Source organism: Callospermophilus lateralis, chromosome 17 (genome assembly GCF_048772815.1).
Source record: "Callospermophilus lateralis isolate mCalLat2 chromosome 17, mCalLat2.hap1, whole genome shotgun sequence".
NCBI classification, from domain to species: Eukaryota; Metazoa; Chordata; class Mammalia; order Rodentia; family Sciuridae; genus Callospermophilus; species Callospermophilus lateralis.
In genome coordinates this window covers 19,178,199-19,201,013 of record NC_135321.1, presented here as the reverse complement: position 1 = coordinate 19,201,013, position 22,815 = coordinate 19,178,199, and the positions used below count along the sequence as shown (strand labels likewise).

The 22,815-nt window shown below is 40.0% G+C and overlaps 1 protein-coding gene across 17 annotated transcripts in view; it reads right to left on the bottom strand.

The window, feature by feature from the left end:
- Positions 1-462: 462 nt before the first annotated feature.
- Tcf4 (transcription factor 4) overlaps positions 463-22,815 on the bottom strand; it is a 343,890-nt gene continuing 321,537 nt past the window's right edge. For 11 of the 17 annotated variants that reach the window (XM_076837111.1, XM_076837105.1, XM_076837107.1 and 8 more), the window contains 5 exons: positions 8,744-8,879; positions 7,011-7,173; positions 3,657-3,886; positions 2,870-3,010; positions 463-2,658 (listed from right to left, as the gene is read on the bottom strand). In XM_076837111.1, the coding sequence (XP_076693226.1) occupies positions 2,874-3,010; positions 3,657-3,886; positions 7,011-7,173; positions 8,744-8,879 (666 nt within the window). In that variant the 3' untranslated portion in view covers positions 463-2,658; positions 2,870-2,873. The remainder of the gene's footprint in view (positions 2,659-2,869; positions 3,011-3,656; positions 3,887-7,010; positions 7,174-8,743; positions 8,880-22,815) is intronic. The other 6 variants (XM_076837108.1, XM_076837110.1, XM_076837109.1 and 3 more) reach the window with 1 other exon arrangement.

Below are 22,815 nucleotides of genomic sequence, written 5' to 3'. Positions count from 1 at the left end.
TATCAAAAGTGCCCTCTGAACATGTACATCAATGCAGGGAGCTTCTAGTTCCCTAAAGAGTAAACACCATATTCCCTTCTGTACACTTATCCTGAATGTGATCAGAGTATACCTGCTTCCTCTATAATATTGTTCCTAGGGATACCCGCCTTGAGACTATACAAAATGAGTGCAGAATGGACCACTAAAAGGAAATCTTTAACATACTGAGGGAACAAGTTCACATGGTTTCCATTATTCCAGGAGGAGGGGAGAGTATACATTATTGTCTTCCATACCCTTTTTTTGAGCTCCTTTGTTAGAACGATTCTCAGGAAAGCCCCAGAAAAACTTTTCATGAAGTCTGATTTCTGCTATTCTCCTAAGGTTTTAATCCACCTCCACATTGTAGGAACTTATCAACAAATCAAAGTATTTTAGTTTTATCGCTACTGAACATATTTACAGTTTTCAACACACACACACAGCTAATCAAAATGTTTATGGGTTTATAAAGATGACCACGTGGTAACTATCTTATTTGTTCTTACATTTTCAGAAATGAACATAAAATTCAGATTCTTGTAGCTCACTATATCATTTAAATGAGACTTTTTTTTAAAACCACACAGTTTAGAAAAACAAAAACTGATACAATGTATTAAAACACATAATAACAAGAGTCTACATGTAAAAATATAACTTTTACATACACAATTTCAAAATAAGGATACGTTTGCCATTTGTTGCATAAAATTTACAAATGTATTTCATTACTATATAACTGGCAAAACAGGAGAACAGATGGAACATTTAGACCATTTCGATGGATTTATGGCATTTACTCAGTGCTGATAGGTGGAAAAACTACTTGAACAGGGATTGTTTTTTTTTTTTCTTAATACATGCCAAGATTGTGTGGCTGTAAAAATAGAAACGAGTTAGACACGAAAGGATGCTGACAAATACTTAACTAGGAGCACTATTTGTTTACTGCACTATACACCAAAGTCAATCATTAGAAAGATTTACGATGGAAATTGGTTCAATTGTGCCCAGACGTCAAAGCTAGCTATCTGATGAGTTGCTGTGCCATAGCTTGGTCTACGTTTCTATCAAATATGGTTAAGTATAAACTTCATTCATACTGGCCAGAGAAATACTGCACTACCCCTCCTCAAAAAAGTGCAACTTAATGCTTTAGGACTTATAAGGCTTATTATAATGCTGCAGGATGACTGAATATTGGCATTTTCAGACGAAGGAGGAGGCAGGTTAGTTAAGTCATCTACTTTTTAGTAAACCCATTTTGAAAAAAAATCAAGAAAGCAACAAAATCAATCAGCTCTGTCACACTACTTGCAATTTTCTCATTTGACGGTTTTTGAACTTCATTTTTTTTTTGTTTTTGTTTTTTGTGGTTTTTTTTTTTTTTCCAAAAATCTGACCATGTATTCAGAAACGCCTCACTGCACACTACTCCGGCTACACAGGTAGGTAACACTTTAATCGTTTTGTTAAATCACAGCCACTTTGATTATGTTATGTTTCCGATGATATAAACATTGGAAGGCACAGTGGTAACATTGTAGCATTCTAACCTTGTACCTCTGAAAATCCCAGAATAGGGTCACAAATGCAACATTACAAGCCAGACAACAGTTTTGCCATGTCTTGGTAATGCTGCTTGTAATATCTACACATGATGTGACTTTTAAGTCCTGTGTTCCCAAAAGACTGGAGAAACGACTTTCTACTTATTTATGAATGAGAAGCAACATCAGGGTCAGCATTTCCTCCTGCACTGCCCCTCCAGAAGCAGAGTTGGCACTACAGGTTATGGTAACAAACCGGGGAAAGGGACAGAAATAAGACCCCCCCGCCCCCCAAAAAAAAAAATCCATATTTACAGTAAAATCTTTCTTTTAAAAAAGTTAATCAGTACTATTTTTTTACAGGAGAAAAAAAGTCTGAAACAAATGAACAAAAGCTTACCATAGTCACTAAATTTTTAATATATATTTATATATATATTTATATATATATTTGTCATAGGTCTATAAGATCCATCTGTTCCTCCTACCCTAAGGAATGGCTAATGTCATCACTTCTTGTCATCAGGACGTTTGCTGGTTTTGTGACTAGGGCAGCCGAGCTCCCCCTATTCAATATCCAGTAATAATAAACACTAGCTGACTTGAATACCAACAAAAACGTTCATGTAGTTTTTCTTCAGAAGTACACTTTTTCATTATTGCAAGTTTACAATTTTTTTAAATTAAATATTTTTTTCAGACTTACAAATTAATTATATATTTTTTTTTTTCCAAAAGAAGTTTAGGCACAAATGCATTGTTCCACAGTGTGGAAAGATTGCCATTCAGTCTCTGGGCTGCGTCTCAGCCTGTACATACTGCTTTGCACATTCTGAATGATATGTTAAAGAAGTCGTCCCTCAAGTTGCACTTTTTTCTTTCTTTTTTTTTTTTTTTTGTTTGTTTTTCTGTTTTCTGATAATTGGGAATGCTGAAACCTCTTGCGTCTGTGATTCGTAACTACTCAGACTTGTCTTATATTACAAAAAAGGGGGTTAAGGAGAAGTGTTTATGTGGGTTTAAGATAATACAGCTGTTAAGGAAGTGGTCTCTTGTTTTAATGAAGCAATGTGGCAACTTGGACCTGAGAAGGGAAAAAGAGAGGAGAGTTCATTAATACACTTATTAAAAAAAATAAAAAACAACAACCAAAAAAAACCCTCATTTACCAAGAAAGAAAAATATGGGAAAAGGTGACTTGGGGTAAATTTGGCTAAGAGTTTGGATAAATTTGGGTGAAAATTTGTGCAAGAGTTATGAGTGAACATTGCAGAAATATTTGAAAACGAACTTGCCCTTTCACATCTGTCCCAGGTGATTGGATGCATCTCCCATTCCGGGGTGCGGCCCAGCCAAGGAGAGTGGGGGAGGCTCTGAGGACACCTTCTCTTCCTCCCTTCTTTTCAGACACGCTGCTTTCGGATTCAGATTCCTTTCTGTGGAGAATGAGAGCACAGGCCATTTAGTCAACGCCAAGGATTCTCACGGAGGGCAGTGATACATCCTCTGTGTGTTTGACCCTTTGGTTCAGTTTTTATGTGACAGAAGGAAAGAAGCAGTTAGGAAACGGGCACTACAGTGATTCCTTTGGTTGTTCACTAGTAAAACCTGAATTATATGGAGGATTTGTGCGGCAACATTGTAGGAGGAAAAGAGTTGGAAAAGACAGTTAACTAGCCAGCGCGGTGGCGCACACCTGTCATCCCAGCGGCCGGGGAGGCTGAGACGGGAGGATCTTGAGTTCAAAGCCTGCCTCAGCAATGGCAAGGTGCTGAGCAACTCAGGGAGACCCTGTCTCTAAATCAAATACAAAATAGGACTGGGGGTGTGGCTCAGTGGTTGAGTGCCCCTGAGTTCAATCCCTGGTACCCCGCCGCCCAAAAATGAATGAATAAAGCTAACTAAGCTCCGATTACTGACAGTACCAACGGAAGGTTATGAGAGAGCTCTGTAACTCCACAATGTAAGCAATGCCGCTGCCCAGATGTCTTAGCAGCCTGCACTGAGCAGTTCCTCTGAGGGTTCTTCAAAGCCTAGTGCTGTGGCTCAAGCCCATCTCACCGCACTGCTGCCTGCACTGACCTCGGACTTGCTGCTCCAGGCTGAGGATGACAGCCACGGCCTGGTGGAGGATCAGGAGCTTGGTCTGAGGCTTGTCACTCTTGAGGTGGAGCTGCACCATGCGGCCGAGCTCCTTGAAAGCCTCGTTGATGTCTCGGACCCGCAGGCGCTCCCGGGCGTTGTTGGCCATTCTCCGCTCCTTCTCACGCTCTGCCTTCTGCTCTGGAGTCAGGTCCTCATCGTCATTATTGCTGTGGGTCAAAAAGGATGCGACATTTTCTAACGGTGTGGGGGAAAGGAAGGTGTCTAAATTACTTTGTTTTCTTCCAGAGTTGCCAGGAAACCTCCCCATCTCCATCTGCGTCCTTGTCAGTTTTACATCCACTTGACCTTGGCACTGGTCCATATTTAAGATATTTACCCACACGTGGAACCCCAATCAAACAGGAGAGCATGATGTGGGGAAATGAAGCTTTGGTGGGTAAGTCACGCTCTGCCAAGCAGGCCTCTACCCACTAGGCTTGGCCCGTTCTCTGTGACCACACTTCAGAAAAATCGCTCACATGCCATCTTTTTTTGAAGAACTTTCACACTGTGACATCTGAAACCTAAGGAAATATGTGACTGAAAAAGAGATTTTGATAGGTCAAAGAAAATATAAGACTGGCAAGTTAAAAGGACCAAGAAGAAAGTCCTCTGTTGAAGACATCACAGCAATAAGAGTCAAGACAATGGGACCATGCCCAGAGGTCACCATTCCCAGCTCTGAAGGCCTGGAAATCCATGAGCCCTACCTGTGTCTCTCATTTTCTCCACACAGTAAATGAAAAGTTGAAGGAAAAAAAAAAAAAAAAAACCAAAAAAAAAAACAAAACACAACAAAACATGACTTCCATGGTCTTTAATATTATGGATGTTTGTGATTCCCCAAAATAAGTTGGGGAAATCTGAATTGACATCAGCCTTGTAAAACAATAAAAAAATCCAAACAGCTACCCCCTATAAATTGACATGACCTCATGGTGAGTCAAAAATGAAGGCAAACAGGAATCTCGCTAAGAACCAAAACACCCTGATGATTCATAATGAAGGTATGGCTGGGCCTAGTGTGGACTGCACAGATAAGATCAGTTCTGACCGTTTCTGGGTATCTTAGTGACCAATTAGACATTTAGCAGAAGGCAAAGAGGACGATGAGTCATCTGGAAGGCAGAGCGTCTGAGGAAGCTTTCATGGCAGGAGAGTTTCCAACATTTCAAAGGACTTTCAAAGGCAGGTGTGGGAGACGTCCTGTCTCAAGAACAAAACAAAGAACTCTGGATGACCACTGTGAATGACCATGAGCAAGAACTTTTTTGGGGGTTATGAAAGACATCAAAAATGGAGTAAATGCCACTAAAAAGCAATGACTCCCCGTTGTAAGAAATACTATGGAGGTGACTACCTATCCAGCAGTTAGCCTAGAGGTTCCGGCATTCAGCTAATGGACAGGAGATTGGCAGCTACCTTGAAATTCCACATGGGAAATGTTCACTGCACAAAGCATTTCAGAACTGGGAGACATGTGGATAGTTATTGAGTCAATTTGACCTACATTTAATGAATGCTGGCTTAAAAAGTATGGCTCTGATCTTCCATTTTTGGAAAATCCTTGGGTAACTTCCAAATTGCAAAAAGGACCAAGTACACTGGAGAAGCTCGAATCAATCAAAAATTAAAAGTAGTATTCTTAGGATCCAAGGACACACAGTGCGTAATGATGTATAGAAGCCAAGAACACTTACACACAGAAGAAAAAGTTAGTGAGGAAAGATGAAGACACTAAAGAAAGAGGCTCAAAGACCATACTGCCCTCCCACAGCTGAAACTCCTTTCCATGTGGCAACACTGGCCACAGGTGTGTGCTGGCTGACACACAACTCAATGGAACCAACCAGAAAAGGGCTTCTTTAGCCACTTCCTAACCTTCCGTAGTTCTCTGCTTATCCCCCCCCTTTTCTTACTCATGATCCCTGCTGTTGCCAAAGAAAATCAGTTTACTATTAATTCGCTCTTGCACCCTGCTAAGCAAACAGGCTGTAATAAGCCCAAAGGAAATCTCTGGTGGGCCTGCCCTGAAGCTAAAAATTTGGGTAATATTTTTATATATCAATCATGTGCCACACCTTACACAGAAGGGACTAGAAAATAGGAAATTGTCTTCCAAAGATTTTCAGGCTAATAACTGATTAGAATTGGTTATTCACTTATAAATAAATTAGTTATGCAAATAATTTGCCTAGATTTGAAAAGCACTGCTTCACAACACAGTCTTGGAGGCATACCTAAGTAAATGTCATCAGAGTGACCTTTGAAAACAAGAAGGTTCTCAATAGCAAGTTAAAATGGTGTTCTGAAACTTCAAAGAATCCGTTAATATATGTAAGTTATATTACCAAGAACTGACCAGACTAAGAGAGAGACTGTGAAGAATGTGAAATTCCCACCCTGGGCTATCTTGCCAAGTGGCCAAGAATCAGAAAACCGTAGCGATGGTAGAAAGGGGTTAGCTAGAAGCACTGAGCATTTTTGTAACTTGCAGCAGGACATGTAATGTAATTTGCCCCAGTAATTATAAAGCCAATGTAAAAAGGAAGCATCTTCTTAATTCATTAAGAACACTAGCTCTAACCTTGAGCACCACAGCCTTTAAAAGGGAAGCTGCAGGCACAGTACAATTGGTTTAATTCTCAAATAAAAACCGCCCAAAGGAATTAAGGCAAAGCACATGGGTGTCCATGGCATTCAAAAACCCATCTGATTACTAAAGTTCAAAGAGACAGATCTAGCTGAAAGATATCAGATACTTAAGACCAACTGGAAGCTATTCTTGTGCAGTTGTTTTCTGTAAAGTCTGGGAGGGAAAAGATTAGCAATCGAGGAATTACTCTTCTATACATTAACATGTTTAGGATAAAGCTGGGAAATCAATATTTTAAGAAAACAGTTACAGTTGCACACATACATTATTTGACTTTTTAACATGCCTATGATCACTTTTTAGAAAGAACATTTCTGACCAAATTTGTAGAATATAGTTTTTAAAATGAACCATTTGCACTTGCATCCATTATAAATCTTTTTTCTTTTTCTTTTTTTTGCACTGTGTATAATCAGCATTGGGTCCAAATTCATAAATGCAAAAACATTTTAGGCTTCACTAGAGTACAGGTATCTTAAATGATACTTTTAGTACTTCTAGAAGAGGCCTTCAATTTTCTTTTGATCTGTAAATTTACCTGCCAGGAAAAAACTCAGTAGTTTCTTCCTGTTCTGTTCACTTCATCAAAGTCCAATAAAGGAATTAAATGAAGCGACAGTATGATATACTGTTACCTAGATCTTGACCTAGTAATTGATTTGATATCCTTCTTGTCGTCGTCTAATTTCTTGTCCTCAGAAGACTTTGTGTCTTGCAGGTTCTCATCACCCTCATCGTCAGATTTGATCTCAGAGCTGCCGGAGGAGACACTCTGCCCCTGAAGTCCTGGTGGCATGCCTATAGGAAAAAAAAAGAGACCAGGTGACACGTTTGCTAAAACCTTGGTGCACAAACACTCACCCCCCCGACCCCGAGGCTGCCAGCCAGACGATTCGCACTGCTGAACTGTGATCCTTCTGTCACTCTTTCCCTGCTCTCTGGTGAAGTTTCAGAAATGCACCTGCGGAAATAAGTTTTCCCTGCATTGGCTCTGAGGTTAAATTCTATTTTGCAATCTTTTGGAGTAGATGGTAATTTCACTGTCTACAAAACATCAACTTAATTGCAATGAAAATCATAATCATGAAAATCACACACCTCAATGTTCTGATTAAGAACCCAAGTAAATATCAGCTATTATATTGAGTTTTTTTTCCATATGCAATGATTTAATAGAAAAATGTCCTTAAAATATAATTCCCAGGGAGTACGCTAAATATATGCAGTCAAGACTTCAATAGATACCCTAATGATATTCTGAAATCAGGCTTCTCTTATTCTCAGGGAGTAATCAGCATTAAAAATGGTACATATGGAAGGCAGTTCTCTGCTCACTGAAGAATATTCTAGCTTTATCACACTATGTTTTAAAAGGTGACTTTAATGTAATTTTATTTCTTAGTCGATAAATGTCTATTAAGTATTTCCTTCCACTTGCAATCTATGTATCCTAGAACCCTATTTCTCAAAATTTGGTCCATGGTCCAGGATCATCCTTATCACCTGGGAGCCACTAGAAAGGCCAAATTCCAAAATTAATAAATCAGAATCAGCCTTTTGATGTGATCCTTGGTTCACGCTTTTCGCGTTACAGTTGGAAAAGTACAGATCTAGGGCAAAGAGAGCAAAACCAAGAGCTCTGCCAGATTATTACTGCTCAGTTAAAACTGAATAGCCATACCCGTATATATAATTAACACTCAGATGAGTATAAAAGTTAACAGTTGAAAGATATTATATGGATTCCGGAGGCAGTGTTATTGTGTTTATTTTAAACGTGCAGGGAATGAGAAGATATTCTTGAAATGACCGATAGTCAGCTGGCCAGTGAGTCGCACAGAGAACCTAGATCCAGACCTTGTAGCACCACTTCTTGGGGGCATGAAAAGGCAGGCACACGAGGCACCATGACATGGCTAGATGACTCAAGAGCGAAAACCACAACCATGTTCCACTTTAAAAACGTACCTATACTTCCTTCCATCTCAAACAACTAAAACAATTTCCTTCCATCCTATTCATTTGAAAACATCATTTTCAGGCCACAACTAACCACATTAGAGGACCTGAATGGGTAAAATGTGGAAATAGCTAAAATATAATTTCCTCTCATCAGTCTGCTGTCTCATTCCCTACTGAAATGGGACCAGGATTTTCAGAGGATGTTGGAGGAAAACAGTTACTGAAGAAACACGATTAGCAGGCTAGGTTCTCACTGCTTTCCCATGTACTTACCGTTTTTATACTAAATTTGATTCTTGGTTTTCTGCCAATGCTTCCTGAGGGCTGCCCACCAAGGACACGGGGCAAACAACACCGTGTGTCTTGTTTACAGGAGGTCAGAAGGGCCCTTCCGAGGCACACTTACCTCTGTAAGGGTCCTGGGGTGGGTTCAAGTCAGGGGAAGTCGCAGACTGGACAGGAAGCTGTGGAACCGGAACCTGATTTGGCAGAAGAGAATGGCTGCCTCTCAGGGCCACGCCATCTTCACGATGGGCCCCAACCTGAAAGCATGAGAGGAGCCATTGTGATCAGTGGGCATGGGAGGCACCACAGCTGTTTCCAGGGGCAGCCAGGACCTGAAGCAGGAAGGCTGGCCACAATCCTCCCACATGCGTTTCGCTAGAGGGCGCTGGAGGACTGCACATGCACCTAGAGTTCTCTGCAAAAACACTTAACGCTCAGTGAGATGCCGTGCTGTACATCCAGTGACAAATATGGCAGAGTAGCTCAGGCAGGTAAAACGTCAAATTGTCTCCCAGGGTGCTGCAGTGGAGCGCACGGATTCGTACCCATCTGTCTTCTATCATGTCCGCCAACAGATCTGACAATTATCTTAATGCCCATATGCTTAATTGTGGGCTTCTCAATTCCCCCATTGCTATCGGAAATCCTACAGGAATTTCAATTTGGCATTCGACTTTCATTTCAGGGGATAAGATTCTCAGGCCTGCCATTTTTTTTCCCATAATGCCAGCTAAGCCTCTGACAGCGGAAGCTACAGCAGTATGGGACATAGCCCCTGCTCGGTACAAATATAATAAAATGTCACCTGGCTTTCCAACACTGGCAGTCCATTCCAAATTAATGTTTACTGTATTTCATCAGCTGCTGAGTTCCAAATCCAAAGGGGGACCATTTGTGCCAATGCCACCACACCGGAAAATGTACCAATAAAGGTTTTATTAAACACACCAGTAAAGCCATGATTGCCATGTGAGGATGTTTGGACATTTTTCCATTTTTTTCCCTCCACTACTCTGATCCTAGAAAGACACCATATTGTAAACACTCTTTGTGTTTCCAAGAATAAAATTATAGAGTACAGCATGATTACTTGATTTGGAGAGAAAAAAAAAATACTGCTGAGTTTTTTTTTTATTAACTACTACTACCTACTATGGGGTCCAGAGACATTGAACTTGTGACACTGGGACAGCAGTTGCTGACTTTATAGCAGATGCCTTAAAGCAAAACCATTAAGCATTTGTAAACCAAGAGAAACATAAATTTGCGTTTGTGTTTTTATGTAGTTTTTTTTTTTTCCTTAGCCTATTGTTAAGGGAGCATTTATGCCAGCCAGTGGGTCTAACACTAAAAAATATTTATGCATGAATTTATTCAACTCTGAATCAAGGGTTACTTTTTCTAATTCAAAAATATATATATAAGATCACAAAGCAGAATTTTCACTCTTTGGTACCAAAATGTTTTATAAGAGTATTTCCAAAGAACGCAACAACAGTAACAATGTGAAGCAACAAGAAAATCACAGGACTGAAGCACTTGCACATTATTTAAAGGCAGCCAAGTATCAAGAATTTTATATGTGTATGTGTGTGTGTGTGAATATATGGATGTAGTTTATATGTATATGTATATACACACTCCTACATAATACAAAAGACAATAATTTGCTGGGGGCGGGCATGGGGAGGATCACATAAGTTGTACTAATTGTTCAGATTGAAAACAGTGAGAAGAGTAAAGGACACTGTCCACACCACGGAATATAAGCACTTCAGCTGAGAGGCTGGGAGTCCGCGCTATGGCACCGGGTGCCTGTGTTGCAACATACACTTGCTGATCCGGGGTAGGTCAGCCCCTGTATGTCTGTTCTGTGCATTGAGACCCTGACCTCGTTCCATGTTTAACCACAAACTGGCCTCTTGGTGGATCTCTCCCGCTGGCCCAGAGTTCCAGCTGTGCTACAAGTGCAAGCCCGTCCCATACACTCAACTATTGCCACACCATCCCGGCTTTCCTCTGAGACTGGGGTCCACTCTCTTACAGGCAGGCTGGTCTACCCCATTCCTTCAACCACGCCTTGCTCACTCTTTCTATACGACATTCTTTCCCCAGGAAGGAAGAAGAGTCATTTTACATCCAGGTTTTGATTTGCCATACTTACATTTGTGCATACAGAAGATAGATTCAGTGATTATACTTTGGGTCTAAGACCTCAACTTGGAAGCATGAATTTGACAGGCCTTGATCAAATGACAGCTAAAATCTAAAAATCAATGTGAACCTAAATAATTATCGTAGAGCCAATTCATATTTGTTGCTGTTTCCAATGAATCTAATTTCTTGAATTTCTACAAAGGATGGTACTCAGTTGGAATCATTGAGGATGAGCACTGATTTAAGCTTAGCAGAGCAACTTGCTCTTTATGTTTCATAAGCATTCTATAAACACTCTCAAGCATTTGTGGTCATCGGTGGTATCATTTAAGGCTAATGTTCTATTTTTTTATTTAAATCATATTAAGGTATTAATCTTGAAAAATTTCTCCCTCTGCATCACATTCAGAATGGTTCTTATAAATAGTTCTTATAAGAGCCAATTGCCTTTATATTTTTTATTTATTGCCTCAGCTGATTAGGAAATTCGCTATAACTGGTATAACAGTGAGAGCAGAAGTGTCTAGAACCTAAATGAAGCCGGTTTCTTTGTTAGCTGTGTAATCATTATTCAAGTTGCTCAAATGCAAAACAAAGAAAACAACACTAAGTCATAGAGAGCAAGTCTCTCAGGCTTACCATAAAGAGTATCAATAATATATGTAAGCCCAGCACAGTGAAGCATGCCTGTAATCCCAGAAGCTCTGGAGGCTGAGGCAGGAGGATCTTGAGTTCAAAGCCAGCCTTAGCAAAAGCAAGGCACTAAGCAACTCAGTGAGACCCTGTCTCTAAATTTAAAAAAACAAAATAGAGCTGGGGATGTGGCTCAGCGGTCGAGTTCTAAATTCTATCTCTGGTACCAAAAAAAAAAAAAAAAAAGTATATGTAAAACAATGAGTACATAATGGTTACACACGGTTTATATCTTGTCTGAAAACACTTGCTTATGACATAAAACTGAGAGCGCATGAAGTCCAAGAGCTCTGAGCACTCAAGCTTTAATCTACCTTCACTTATGATCATCTTTGCACTCATTGTCTATTTTCACATTTGGTTGATTTTAAGTCTTTCTCCTCTACAATGACAGTGAAATTGTAAAGAAGATGAATACAACTGAAAGTATAGTTGTTTCAACTACCATTTTGTTTGGATTTTAGGTATATGTATTACCTCACTCTATTTTCTACGGGTCACTAGGTCATTTCAAATACTATCAGTCAATTTCCATGAAAGAAGTAGTAGATAAAGTTGTTAATATTTAAGGCTTTGCTGTGTATTTCAGGACACGAGGATGATGGCTGACAGGTTCAGATCCATGTGGTGAAGAGTCTGATTCTCCAGGATCAATTCCACTGCTTGCTTACTTGGCCCCAGACAGCACATTCCAACCCTATTTACTTCAGAAATGTTTCTGTTCACAGGAGAGCCAAGTAAGAAAGACGGTGGATGATAACACAAATTTACCACTGGAACAGCTCAGCAATAAGATGGAGGACCCAATACCACCATTAATAAATACAGGGGTCAGGGATGTGTCCACCTCTCCTATAACAAATAGGTAATAATGTGGAAAAAGCAGATTCTTTCAAACTACAAGTTGATTCGAAGAATGACATATGGTACCTATGTTTAGAAAATTCATACTTCATTAAAGTTCTATTTTTGATAAACATTTAGATAACAATAAAATTAAAAGCAACTTATAAAAGCAGTTAAATAATACTGATTGCATTTTTTTGCAATCTTTAAGAACATTGTCATGGTTGCTTAGAATGTAGTTTTAGATATAATTATGCTAAAAGATACAGGTATAATTTAATAATTATTAGATAATTACTAATCAGTTGATCAGAATACATTTATTAATTCAGAAAACATTATCTAATCTACTCGATGCTTGTCACTCTGACTACAGCCTGGTTTCCTCTTTCATGGTGTCTCTTGGTACATTTCTTTAGGGGTTCTAACTCCCTCTCTCTCTTCTTACTATTTCCAGGTTCTGAATGCCAAGACCATCCAAGGGCCAATACATCACTTTGAAGCAGACATAGGCTATGCTATGAATAGGCCACCCTAGGACCCCCTGTTTTGTGATCCAATGAGTTACAAAAGAATGAGCAGATAGAATCACATGGCCCAAACATGGCTTGGCCTGATTGTCTGCATACCTGGTAAGTCATGACTGGTACCTCTATGTACAGATATCTAAGTTACCCTGTATCTTAGGTCAAGATAGATTCCAATTCTGGCACATCCATTTCAATTATCCTCTGTGAATTTATCATTGGGAATAATTAAATTAAGCATCATAATCTTAAGTGATCATACTTTCTGGGGAAAAGACTGATTTACTAGAAGTTCTTTAAATTCCCAGAATATAGACTTTCAGGGTTTGGAGGAACTTGGAAATAAGTTAGGTAAAATTCAATTTCATAAAAAAAAATGTGCTAAGGTGGAGAATGGCTGAGTGACTTAGCCAATGTCCAGTTGGAGAACTAAAATAGATCTTGAACTCAGGAAACTTTTTAACATTGAACAATTTGAACGGGCATATAAACATACACAGGGGAGGGAAGCAGAGTTCAGGGTCCAAGGGGGTTTACTTTCTGGAGATTTTGTTTTAAACCAATGTGCGTACATGTATGTGTGCACACACACACACACCTATAACAAAGACATTTTCAGGCATATATGTGCATATGAGTATCCAGATCTGAAGATCATTTTAGTTTTCTTTATCATAGGAAAAAATTTAAAGTTCACCAACTCAGGCCAAGGCCAAACTGTCTAACTAAATTACAAAATTTAATATTTGCCACAAGTCCTCCAACATAAATCGATTTAAAAGACATGCAGCTTCAAATTAGGTGGCTGTTGGCCAGGCTGTTTTTATACAGGGATGCGGGGTTGCCTACAGCATCTTGGTAAATATCCTGTCCTTATCCTCAAGCTAACAACAAATGCCACAAACAAAAAAAACATTCAATGCTTTTGCTCTCTTTGTTTCCAGGGAGTATTGTGAAAGTAATTATTCTGTTGTATTTAAGAGGCCTATTTCATGGATGGGAAAATGTATTAAATTTCATTTGGCAGTTATTCAATCCTAGTTAATGTTATCTCCAGAGATAAGTGCTTCAAAACAGGCTTTCAGACCCCAGTTACTTGCATTCTACCATAATCCTTCTAAGAGTGTAGGACAGGAACTGGAGGTAACTTGTCGCTCATTTCTAGATCCAGGTGATAATGACGCAAAACCATACTATGCTCTTAGATACATTTTGACATATCAAAAATTAAAGCTTGTAATTCATGGCATGGGTTCAAAATTTCCCTCTTCACATTAGATGTTTTTTTTTTCAGAAAGAAAAAAAAGATCAAGGAAAATGAGACAAAGAAAAATGTCCTGATGTCTTTTACTTTACTCTTGTAAAGTAAGAGAGAAAAGTCAATGGGCTTTCACTGTAATTAGAACCTATTGACACAGCAAACAGTTTGGGTGCTGAACTGTAATCTCCCCCTGAAATATCAATTATATATGACAGTTGTAGAGTACTAGATTTCAGTTTCAATTACTTTGCCAGATCTCTGTCATATTAGAGGAAAGCAAACTTATTTTCTCACGTGTACAAAATACCATTCAATCCAGAAGTGCATCTTTTCAGAAGGCAGAATGTGGTTGTGCAAAGTTTTCTGTTGGCTCATAGATGGAACTCAGAGGCTCATATGGCAGCAGCAGGTGGATACTGTGAGGAACACCATCAGAGACAGGAAAACTGCGAGAAAGCAAGACCTGACCCGACTCATGGGAGACAAAGTCCTCACACTGGGAAACCCTTCTTCAACCATAACTTCTGTATTCCTCAGTTTAAAAGATTATTGACAATTTTTAAAAATTGTCCATGTGAATAAGCTTTATTTAAAGGAATTCTCACTGAAGTCAGATCATGATTCAGCTATTTTGCTTGGGTTTTGATTAGATTCTTAAAACGTTCATTGAGAGATTTCATAAATGTCATGAGAACACCTAATGATTTTTTTTTTTCTAACAATATCACAGCCACATGCTTTGTCTGGAATTTAATGTAATTCCTTCTTGTGCAACTCTTGGAGGTTTGCTTAATAATGCTTATTCTCCAGATAACAAAATAATTTTCAAGAGGATTTAAATATAATCTAAATGATTCTGAGGTTGGCAGTCTTATCTGTCATGTGATCAGCTACATTCAAAGTCCTCTGGACTGTCCACAAAATGGTTATAATGAATGATCCTGTGATATGATTTGAGATGCAAATGGGTGTAAGCTGAATTGGGTTCATCTTTCTTTTTCTAACTCACAAATTCCATCTACTAAAACTGTTTCATTTCTCTCTTCTGTGTCTCCACCCCACCCTGCCACCAATTCTCAGCATCATTTTCCAACAGCGGAAACCGTCAACGGATGTAGCGTAAGACCCGGGGACTATGGAGGGAGGTTAGCAGAACCCGTTTCATCTCTTCCCTGCTCCAGGTGGCAGGCTAGAAAGTAGGTTTTATGGAACTAAAGTTAATCTATCCCCAGTGAATCAAACCCATGTAGCACAGAGATTATAGTGAAATCTTGCAGTTACTTAGAAGGAGCTTCTTTGGTTTGAAGCAAAAAAAAAGTCAACTGAACACTTGATGGGTACTTGGGATTCTGGATCCCTGAAGTGGGTCACCCCTGTGTGCATGCAGTCTTGCTGCTGACCTCCACACTCTGTAGACAGCATAGACACTCCAACACTCTGGATTTACCATTACCTTGTCCTTTAATTTTAAAATGCTTCTCATTATCCAATAACATACATTTAACATGAAATATTTGGAAAGGGGGAAGTGCAAAGAAGCTCATCTAAACTAATGAAATATTCCCCCCCTCCATCACTTTCCAAATCCTCACCTTTAGAATGCTATATTCTCTTAGCATCACTTGGTGGCTTGCCTATTAAGATTCCAGCATGGCTCTCCACTGCTCTATCAACAATCTAAGATCTCTAACTTGTGCTGCTGCATCTTCACCTGGATATTCTGGGACCATTTTGATTCCTGCCTATTTTTAAACTGCTCAGTCTCAATCTTTAGTTACCTACTCATGGCCTCTCACCTGCTGGGCTCACTCCTGCAAACCAGGGTTTACACAAGGTCCTCCCTTCTGTCCCCTGGGCTGGCTTCTCTTTCATTAGTTCTATAGATCCCCTGCCTCTAACCCTTCAGGGCCATCGGCACCCTGCACTTTCTCATCAACTTTCTGGAACTGCATGGGGTCTTCTCTGACCATTCACTGCAGACACCACCCTCAACAAAAATTCCAGGGCGCCATTTAATAACACAGGGCTTAAACTTCAATGATTTTGTTTTGCTGCTATTCCTCAAGGCTATACTTGCCTTGGAGAGTGAGTGTCCCAAGGGCAGTGCCTGGGTGTAGGTCACTGGACAGTACTTCATTACAATGTACAAGGGTATGGTCCCTAAATAGAGATGATCATACCCAGGGCAGGTACCTGTGAGTCTGTCTGAAATCTAAGCCTTTGGCACTGTCAAATATACATTTAGCATGTTTCCATCAATAATAAATGGTCCATTTAATTCAATGAATGCCTTTTGAATGTTGCAAGACACTATTTAGGCATTTGCAGGGAAAAATAATAAAAGACAACTATTATTTTGGGGCCACTTATATTTTAATGGCAGGGTAATATAATTATGGTATAAAGCAGAACAAGATGAATGTCTTAAAAAAACACAAGATCACACACATTTTTAAAGGACAGTGAAGTTGTATCTGTTTGGGAAAACCAGGACTACTTAAAGAAGGGGGAAGTTTAGATAGGTTTTGAAGGACGGATAGAATTTTGATGTAGATTATTTAAACATATTTCTTAAAAATGATGTTTAATAGTAATTCAATAATATCCCAACTGTAAATGAAAATTTTATTTTTATATCAATAAGCAGTATTACTTGTGTGTGTGTGTGTGAAGAAAAGCACACAGCCAAGGACTGTGTGTTAACATGTGTTTTCTTATTGTCAGACTACATATTTCTGACAAAAAGCAGATTTTTGTAAAGCCCTTTATAAACTTCAACGGCTCTGCTACAAAGTGAACAACACAAGGCATTTGGACACAAATGGTACCTCACTGTATGTGTGTATTATTGGCCCAAATGATTCACTCTTATTTAACTGCAATGCAGTCTTTCATCTCCCAGCTATACAATAATAGTTTCCATATGACCAGTGGCTCTGCTATAAATAAGATCAAAAGCAAAAGAAAGGATTTAATAAAAGAAAATGACATTAAGAGTAGCATGGAATCAAGAAAAAAATACCAATATCCAATTCTCTTTTTTCTTTCTTTTTTTCTTTTTTCTTTTTTTTTAGGACCCCAAAGTACTAAGCAACTTCCCTAATATCTCATGAAAAAAAATCCTTTGCAAGCAGTAGGCATTTGCAAAATCCATTTGCATGCACCTTGGAGTGGCAAAGGTTGAGCTGGGGAGGGAACGTGAGGAGTAAGGGTGGAATGCCCCATTTAAGTCGGGCTGAAGAACAGGTAACAGACCAAACAGCTGGCAGCTAGCTTCACGTTGCAAAGTCTATAACAGAACGTGTCATGGGCAAGCGTCCATCCATTCTCTGCCCTTTTCTGTTCTATTTAATGGAGATAGACTTTTTGGTAATCCAGAGCTTCTCAGAGAATCATAACATTGCTCAACTCAGTACATGTGTTCTGAGAAAGGAAGTTTTTTTTGGCAAAGCAGTGACAAGATATGAAGAGCCAACTTCCCAAACAAATTTTCTTCTAGTTCTTAAAAAAAAAAAAAAAAAAATTTACAATGTTAATCTCTATTCCCGACTGGATAAACAGCTGCTAATAACCACCCGCTCCCAGGGGAGGAGGCTGACTTCCTTTCATCTTCAGACTGGTGGATACCTGACGTTCATTCCCTGGGCTTTAGTGATTCCTCATGTTCTTGTTTGGCTTTTTTGCAAAAATGCTTCAGTATGGATCTTGCCCATGTCAGGTTTCTTGATCCCCTTTCCCTGAGTCTGCATCCAAAAAACTCGGAAGACCTAGTTAGTTACGCTACTACTTGTTTGAAATAATAGTTCTATTTATTCCTGGGGTGTTTAAAGAGGAAATTCAAGCACTTACGATCTCCGAGGGAGAGTGGAGCCTTGAACCCTTGTATCTGAAGCCCTGTGGGGGAAATGACCATTTTGGTTTCTTTCATACTGGGCTAATTATTCACACAAGCGCGGGCTATGTTCAAAGACACTCGGTTTCTAATTGTACTGTTAATGCGATTACTTCCTTAGACCTGTTTGTGTCCTTTATAAATAAAGGAGCAAACGTCAACACTTTCCCCTTGGGTGGGGGGTGGGGAGTGCCCTGCAGAAGCTAACCCACGGCGGGCCCCTCTCTTTCCCACTTGTTCATGGACACCTGCTTTAACGGTGACCTCAGTTCTCCATCTCAAGATTCAGACGTTTCGCAAAGCAGCTTTTAAAACAAAAACCAGCTGTTTCCCATCTAGACTACGGGGAAAATTTTTGGGCAGCTTACAGAAACATTACCCAGGGACTACCATTCTCCAATAACTTTCACACACTTGAGCTCCAAACGAGAAGGTCTGCGTGCAGAAAAGCCAGGGAGAAGGCAAACTGAAATGTGGGGAGCCTGGCCCGTGGTTTTGCACAGTATGTCCAATTAACTGCTTTTAAGAGAGTATGGCTATTGTATCAGGACAATGCTTCCCCTCAGATGTCATGTTACTAATATTGGACAGATCTCTGGGTTCAACTCAACTTTACAGTTCTCGGATGATTTATGGACACAGAGGAAGCTATAATTATGCACAACTGTGAAGGTCAACCAATTAGGTAGAACCCTCCAGTTACAGAGAACGCGGCTGGCGCTCCAGCTTTCGTTTTGCTCTGCCAACGCCCTTGTCTTACTGTGAGTCCCTTCTACACTTGTGTTTTCTAGGCAACTGAGATACTTTTTGATTTGAAGAATTTACAGCCACAATAAAAGTTAAAATAACAACAGCCATGGAATTCGAAAAAAAATTCTAAAACGACCAAGGCCTGATCTTGGCTTTTAAACAGTGCCAAGTTGCGCCAGTATTTTCTGTTTTGGTATGAATGACATAACTGAATTACTTCATGAGCTGCTACTTTAATTCCTAAGGGTGGAAAATTCCATGAGTTAATTTAATTTGGATGTAAAAAATATACATGAAAACTCGCTCTTCCTGTGGACTCCCATGTGAAATGTTGGAGCCAATTGTTGGAGCTGCCGTGCTGTGGAGGAGGGGCCGTGCGGCGTGGCCACCAGCTGCAGGGCTGGATCATCAAGCAATTTCCTTACTTCTGTTTGAGCATATAAGGGCCTTTCTTTCCTCTCCTGTTTTTTTGAAATCATGCTTATTTTGTGGCTTGGGAATGACTTTTCTATCCTGTCTCTGCTGAAATTATACATCAATGCTAAATATGAGCTCAATGACACCTGCTGTATCTTCCTGTCTCAATCACATCCATCGTAGGTGGCTTAAGAATTCCACCTTGCTCTAAAGTGAGACATGTACCAGGATCAAAGGCCAGGAGACGAGACTTTCTCTAGCACCTCTGAGCATCCCCAGCGGCATCTGAAGCAAGCAGGTGCAGACTGAGTGAACATTTGTGTGTATTTTCTAATATATACAATATATAACTTTCCCTCTAGAAAAATCTGCTTTCTAGAGAAAACAAGGGTAGTATTACACTTTTTACGATACAAAGTTTATGCCTATTTCAAATATGGGTAATTTGGCATTGTGTTCTTGTAGCTAGTGAAAATTCAATAAAAATGATGATGATGGAGCTATTAAACCTATCTGCTTGTTTTTTCCTCCATTATTTAAGAATAAAATTACCTAAGAATATGATTAAGTTATATTTTTTAATATTTTAAAGTGGAGAAAACACAAAAAAAAGTTTTTTGGTTTGTTTTGGTTTTGGTTTTGGTAACAAGGATTGAATCCAGGGGTACTCTACCACTGAGCTACACCCCCAGCCTTTTTTATTTTTAAATTTTGAGACAGGTCTCACTAAGTTTCCCAGGTTGGCTTTGAACTTGAAATCCTCCTGCCTCAGCCTCCCAAGTCACTGGGATTATAGGTGTGTGCCACTGTGCCTGGCAACAAAAATGTTTTAAACATTTATTTCTTTAAAGGTCATGGCTACAGGATGCTAAACATATTTAGGGAAATAAAATTAGAGAACTAGAATTTGCTTGTCCTAGGGGCACAGAGAGCAGGTTTTTGGGCTAGACAACCAATGCATACTGAATGACATGGAACCTAAATCTGAATAAAATAGGTATGGGGGAAAAGAAGGGGATGCACCTAATCTGGACCCACTATAGTGAAACCTAGGGAGGTCTGTTGTCCTAACCACCTCTCTTAGAGTTTAGAAAGTAAATGTTCTCACTACTGCAGCTGCATTCAAAACCTTTTGAACTTTTGCAGAATATCATTGCGGGATAAGCTTAAGGATTCTGAAGATGCTGCTAATCTGCTTTCAATAATAACTGATAATTGAGGAGGTTAGGAGAGAGAGTGGAATACCAGAAATAGACGAATGTCCTAATTCCAACAACATAGTAGCTATTGAAAACTGATGCTGATGATTAAGATCTTGGGTGGAATTCTGTAGCAGGCTATTTAAAAGATAATTTTGGAGTGCTCTGAAATAGAGACAGTGACCTCTCCAACATGGTTTGGTTTCACCAAGAACAAGTCTTTCTGGACAAATCTTGTTTCCTCATTTATAGGAGTGTGACATTGCATGGTCTCTTGTGACAGGGATATTGACCTGAGAAAGGGCAGACTGTGTGAGAGTAAAATCAGAGGGGCAGAACTGGTTGAGATATCAAACTCCAAGGGGAGGGGACAGTAAGTGTAGAGAGAATGCCTGTACTACTGATTCTCAGGGCCTTTTGGTCTGTCTTCCCAGGCCAACTTTTCATTAGTGGCTTTAAAGTGGGCTTTCCCGGCACCCATCACATTTGCCAATGAAGAGCTGGCAGAGGATGTGACTGAGAGAGGAGTCGAGGTAGACCTTTACACTGCAAACAGATGGAAGGCTGCAACATGAAATTCAAAGGCATTAAGGGGTGCTCTGTACAGGTATAATATGAAGTGCACAAGGATTGCTGGGAGACATGTGGCTTATGGATTTCAGCTGATTACAAGTTCAATATAAGTCAGCAGGATGATGAAGGCATTATCAAGAGCAAACAGGATTTTCCCAGGTGGCCTTAATGAAGATGCAATGTACAGAACAGGGGACGTGACTTATCCACCCTGGTTCACCGTGACAACTCCCTGAGTGCTGTGATGGGGTTGAGGTTCTTGGGTGAGGGAAGACTAGGAAGAATACATCAGAAGGTCCTGGGGTTTGTGGTGAGGAGTCAAACGTTATGTTAGGTTAAATATTTGAAGATATAAACGTTTAACTTAAAGGAAAAAAAAAAAAACAAAAACATTGAATAGACTGTCTTCAAATAAGAAAGAAAGTTTCTCAAGCCTTTGGATTTGAGGGCAATTCCCAGTGGACAGAGAAAGAAAGAGTGTACAGAGAAGCAGATCTGAGTAAGACCTAGGAAGAATTTTCAAACATGTGATGGACCTGGGGGGCACCTGGAGCTATCCACCTTGGAGGAAGGATGTTAGCACAGGCTTGTCAACAGTCTGGCACATAACTGGTAGGGAAATTTGGGTAGAGATGACATCGAAGGTTCCTGAGATTCTATGGTAACGACTGCTTAGAAATGAAGCATACCTTTATACAGATACAGAAATTCATAGAACAAAAAAAATCTGGGACAACAGAGGCACAAGGCTACAAACGGGGGCCACTCTGTTGAACACACCTTCGTGGAAGGGGTTCACACAGCAAGAGAACTTTCTGACTCCTGCTGCTCCCAGGGCACCCTACCAGAAAGGCCAGCCAGGACATCACCTCAGTGCTCTCTGGGGACCGACTGCGATGCCAAGTATTATTGGCAGAGCTCAACAGCTACTTGCTGCAAGCAGCCAAGGGGCAGCTCAGGAGTTTTCTCGGGTTTCATCAGTTAGGTCAGAGTAACAGGGTGCTTAGTAATATCAGTCGCAGTTTTGAAATTGGTACGGTATTAGGTTAGAGAGGAAGTCTGCTGTGGCTGTGGGAACACTGTATAAAGGGTGCTGGTCTAGTGGCTGGCTAATCCTAGCTCAGCCATTAACCAGCAAGTCCCCACACTTGGGTCACTTCCCCTTTCCTTGGTCTTCAGCAGCAAAACCAGGGCAATGGGCTAACTGACTTCTGAGCCGCTTTTAAAATCTAAAACGCAATGGTTTGAACTCAACTGTGAGAGCAGAACCAATTCAACTGTCCTATGAAACCCTCAGTGGTGTGAGTTCTCACATGCTTAATGTCAGTTAAAGGAAAAGGTGCTTTTCCCCCTAATATGTATTCTTTGGATAAATCCTACTTAATCCAAATCAAACTAAAAATGTTACTGAAAAAAAGTGAAGTAGGCTAAGGTTGACTGATACGCGTGGTTTCTGATCTGTGTTCCACAACCCCACCTGGGGGTCTAGTGAGGAGCCGTGGGGATGCCACAAAGGACAGGTGTCGGGGAGAGGTAGTTCCACTGTGCTCCTCTGACCCAGGTCAATCAGGGTTGTTTCCTGTAGGAGGTCACTACTCCTACACCAAGTGACCATGTGACATTTTCCTGGATAACAGAGTTCTGCTCTCTTGGGGTCTAGCAGACAAGTATGCAGCAATTTGTTTAAATATACTAGTCCTTTCTGCCTAGTCTGTGAATTCCTTCAGAGCAGAGAACACATCTTAGCACAGGGTCTTACCCTGGTAACCACTGCTAAAGGTTTCTGAAATGAATAAGTAGAATTAAACAAAATATACTGGAAACCAAATAAATTTTACATATTAATACAGAAGATCTTTAGCTCAATGGTCTTGCTGT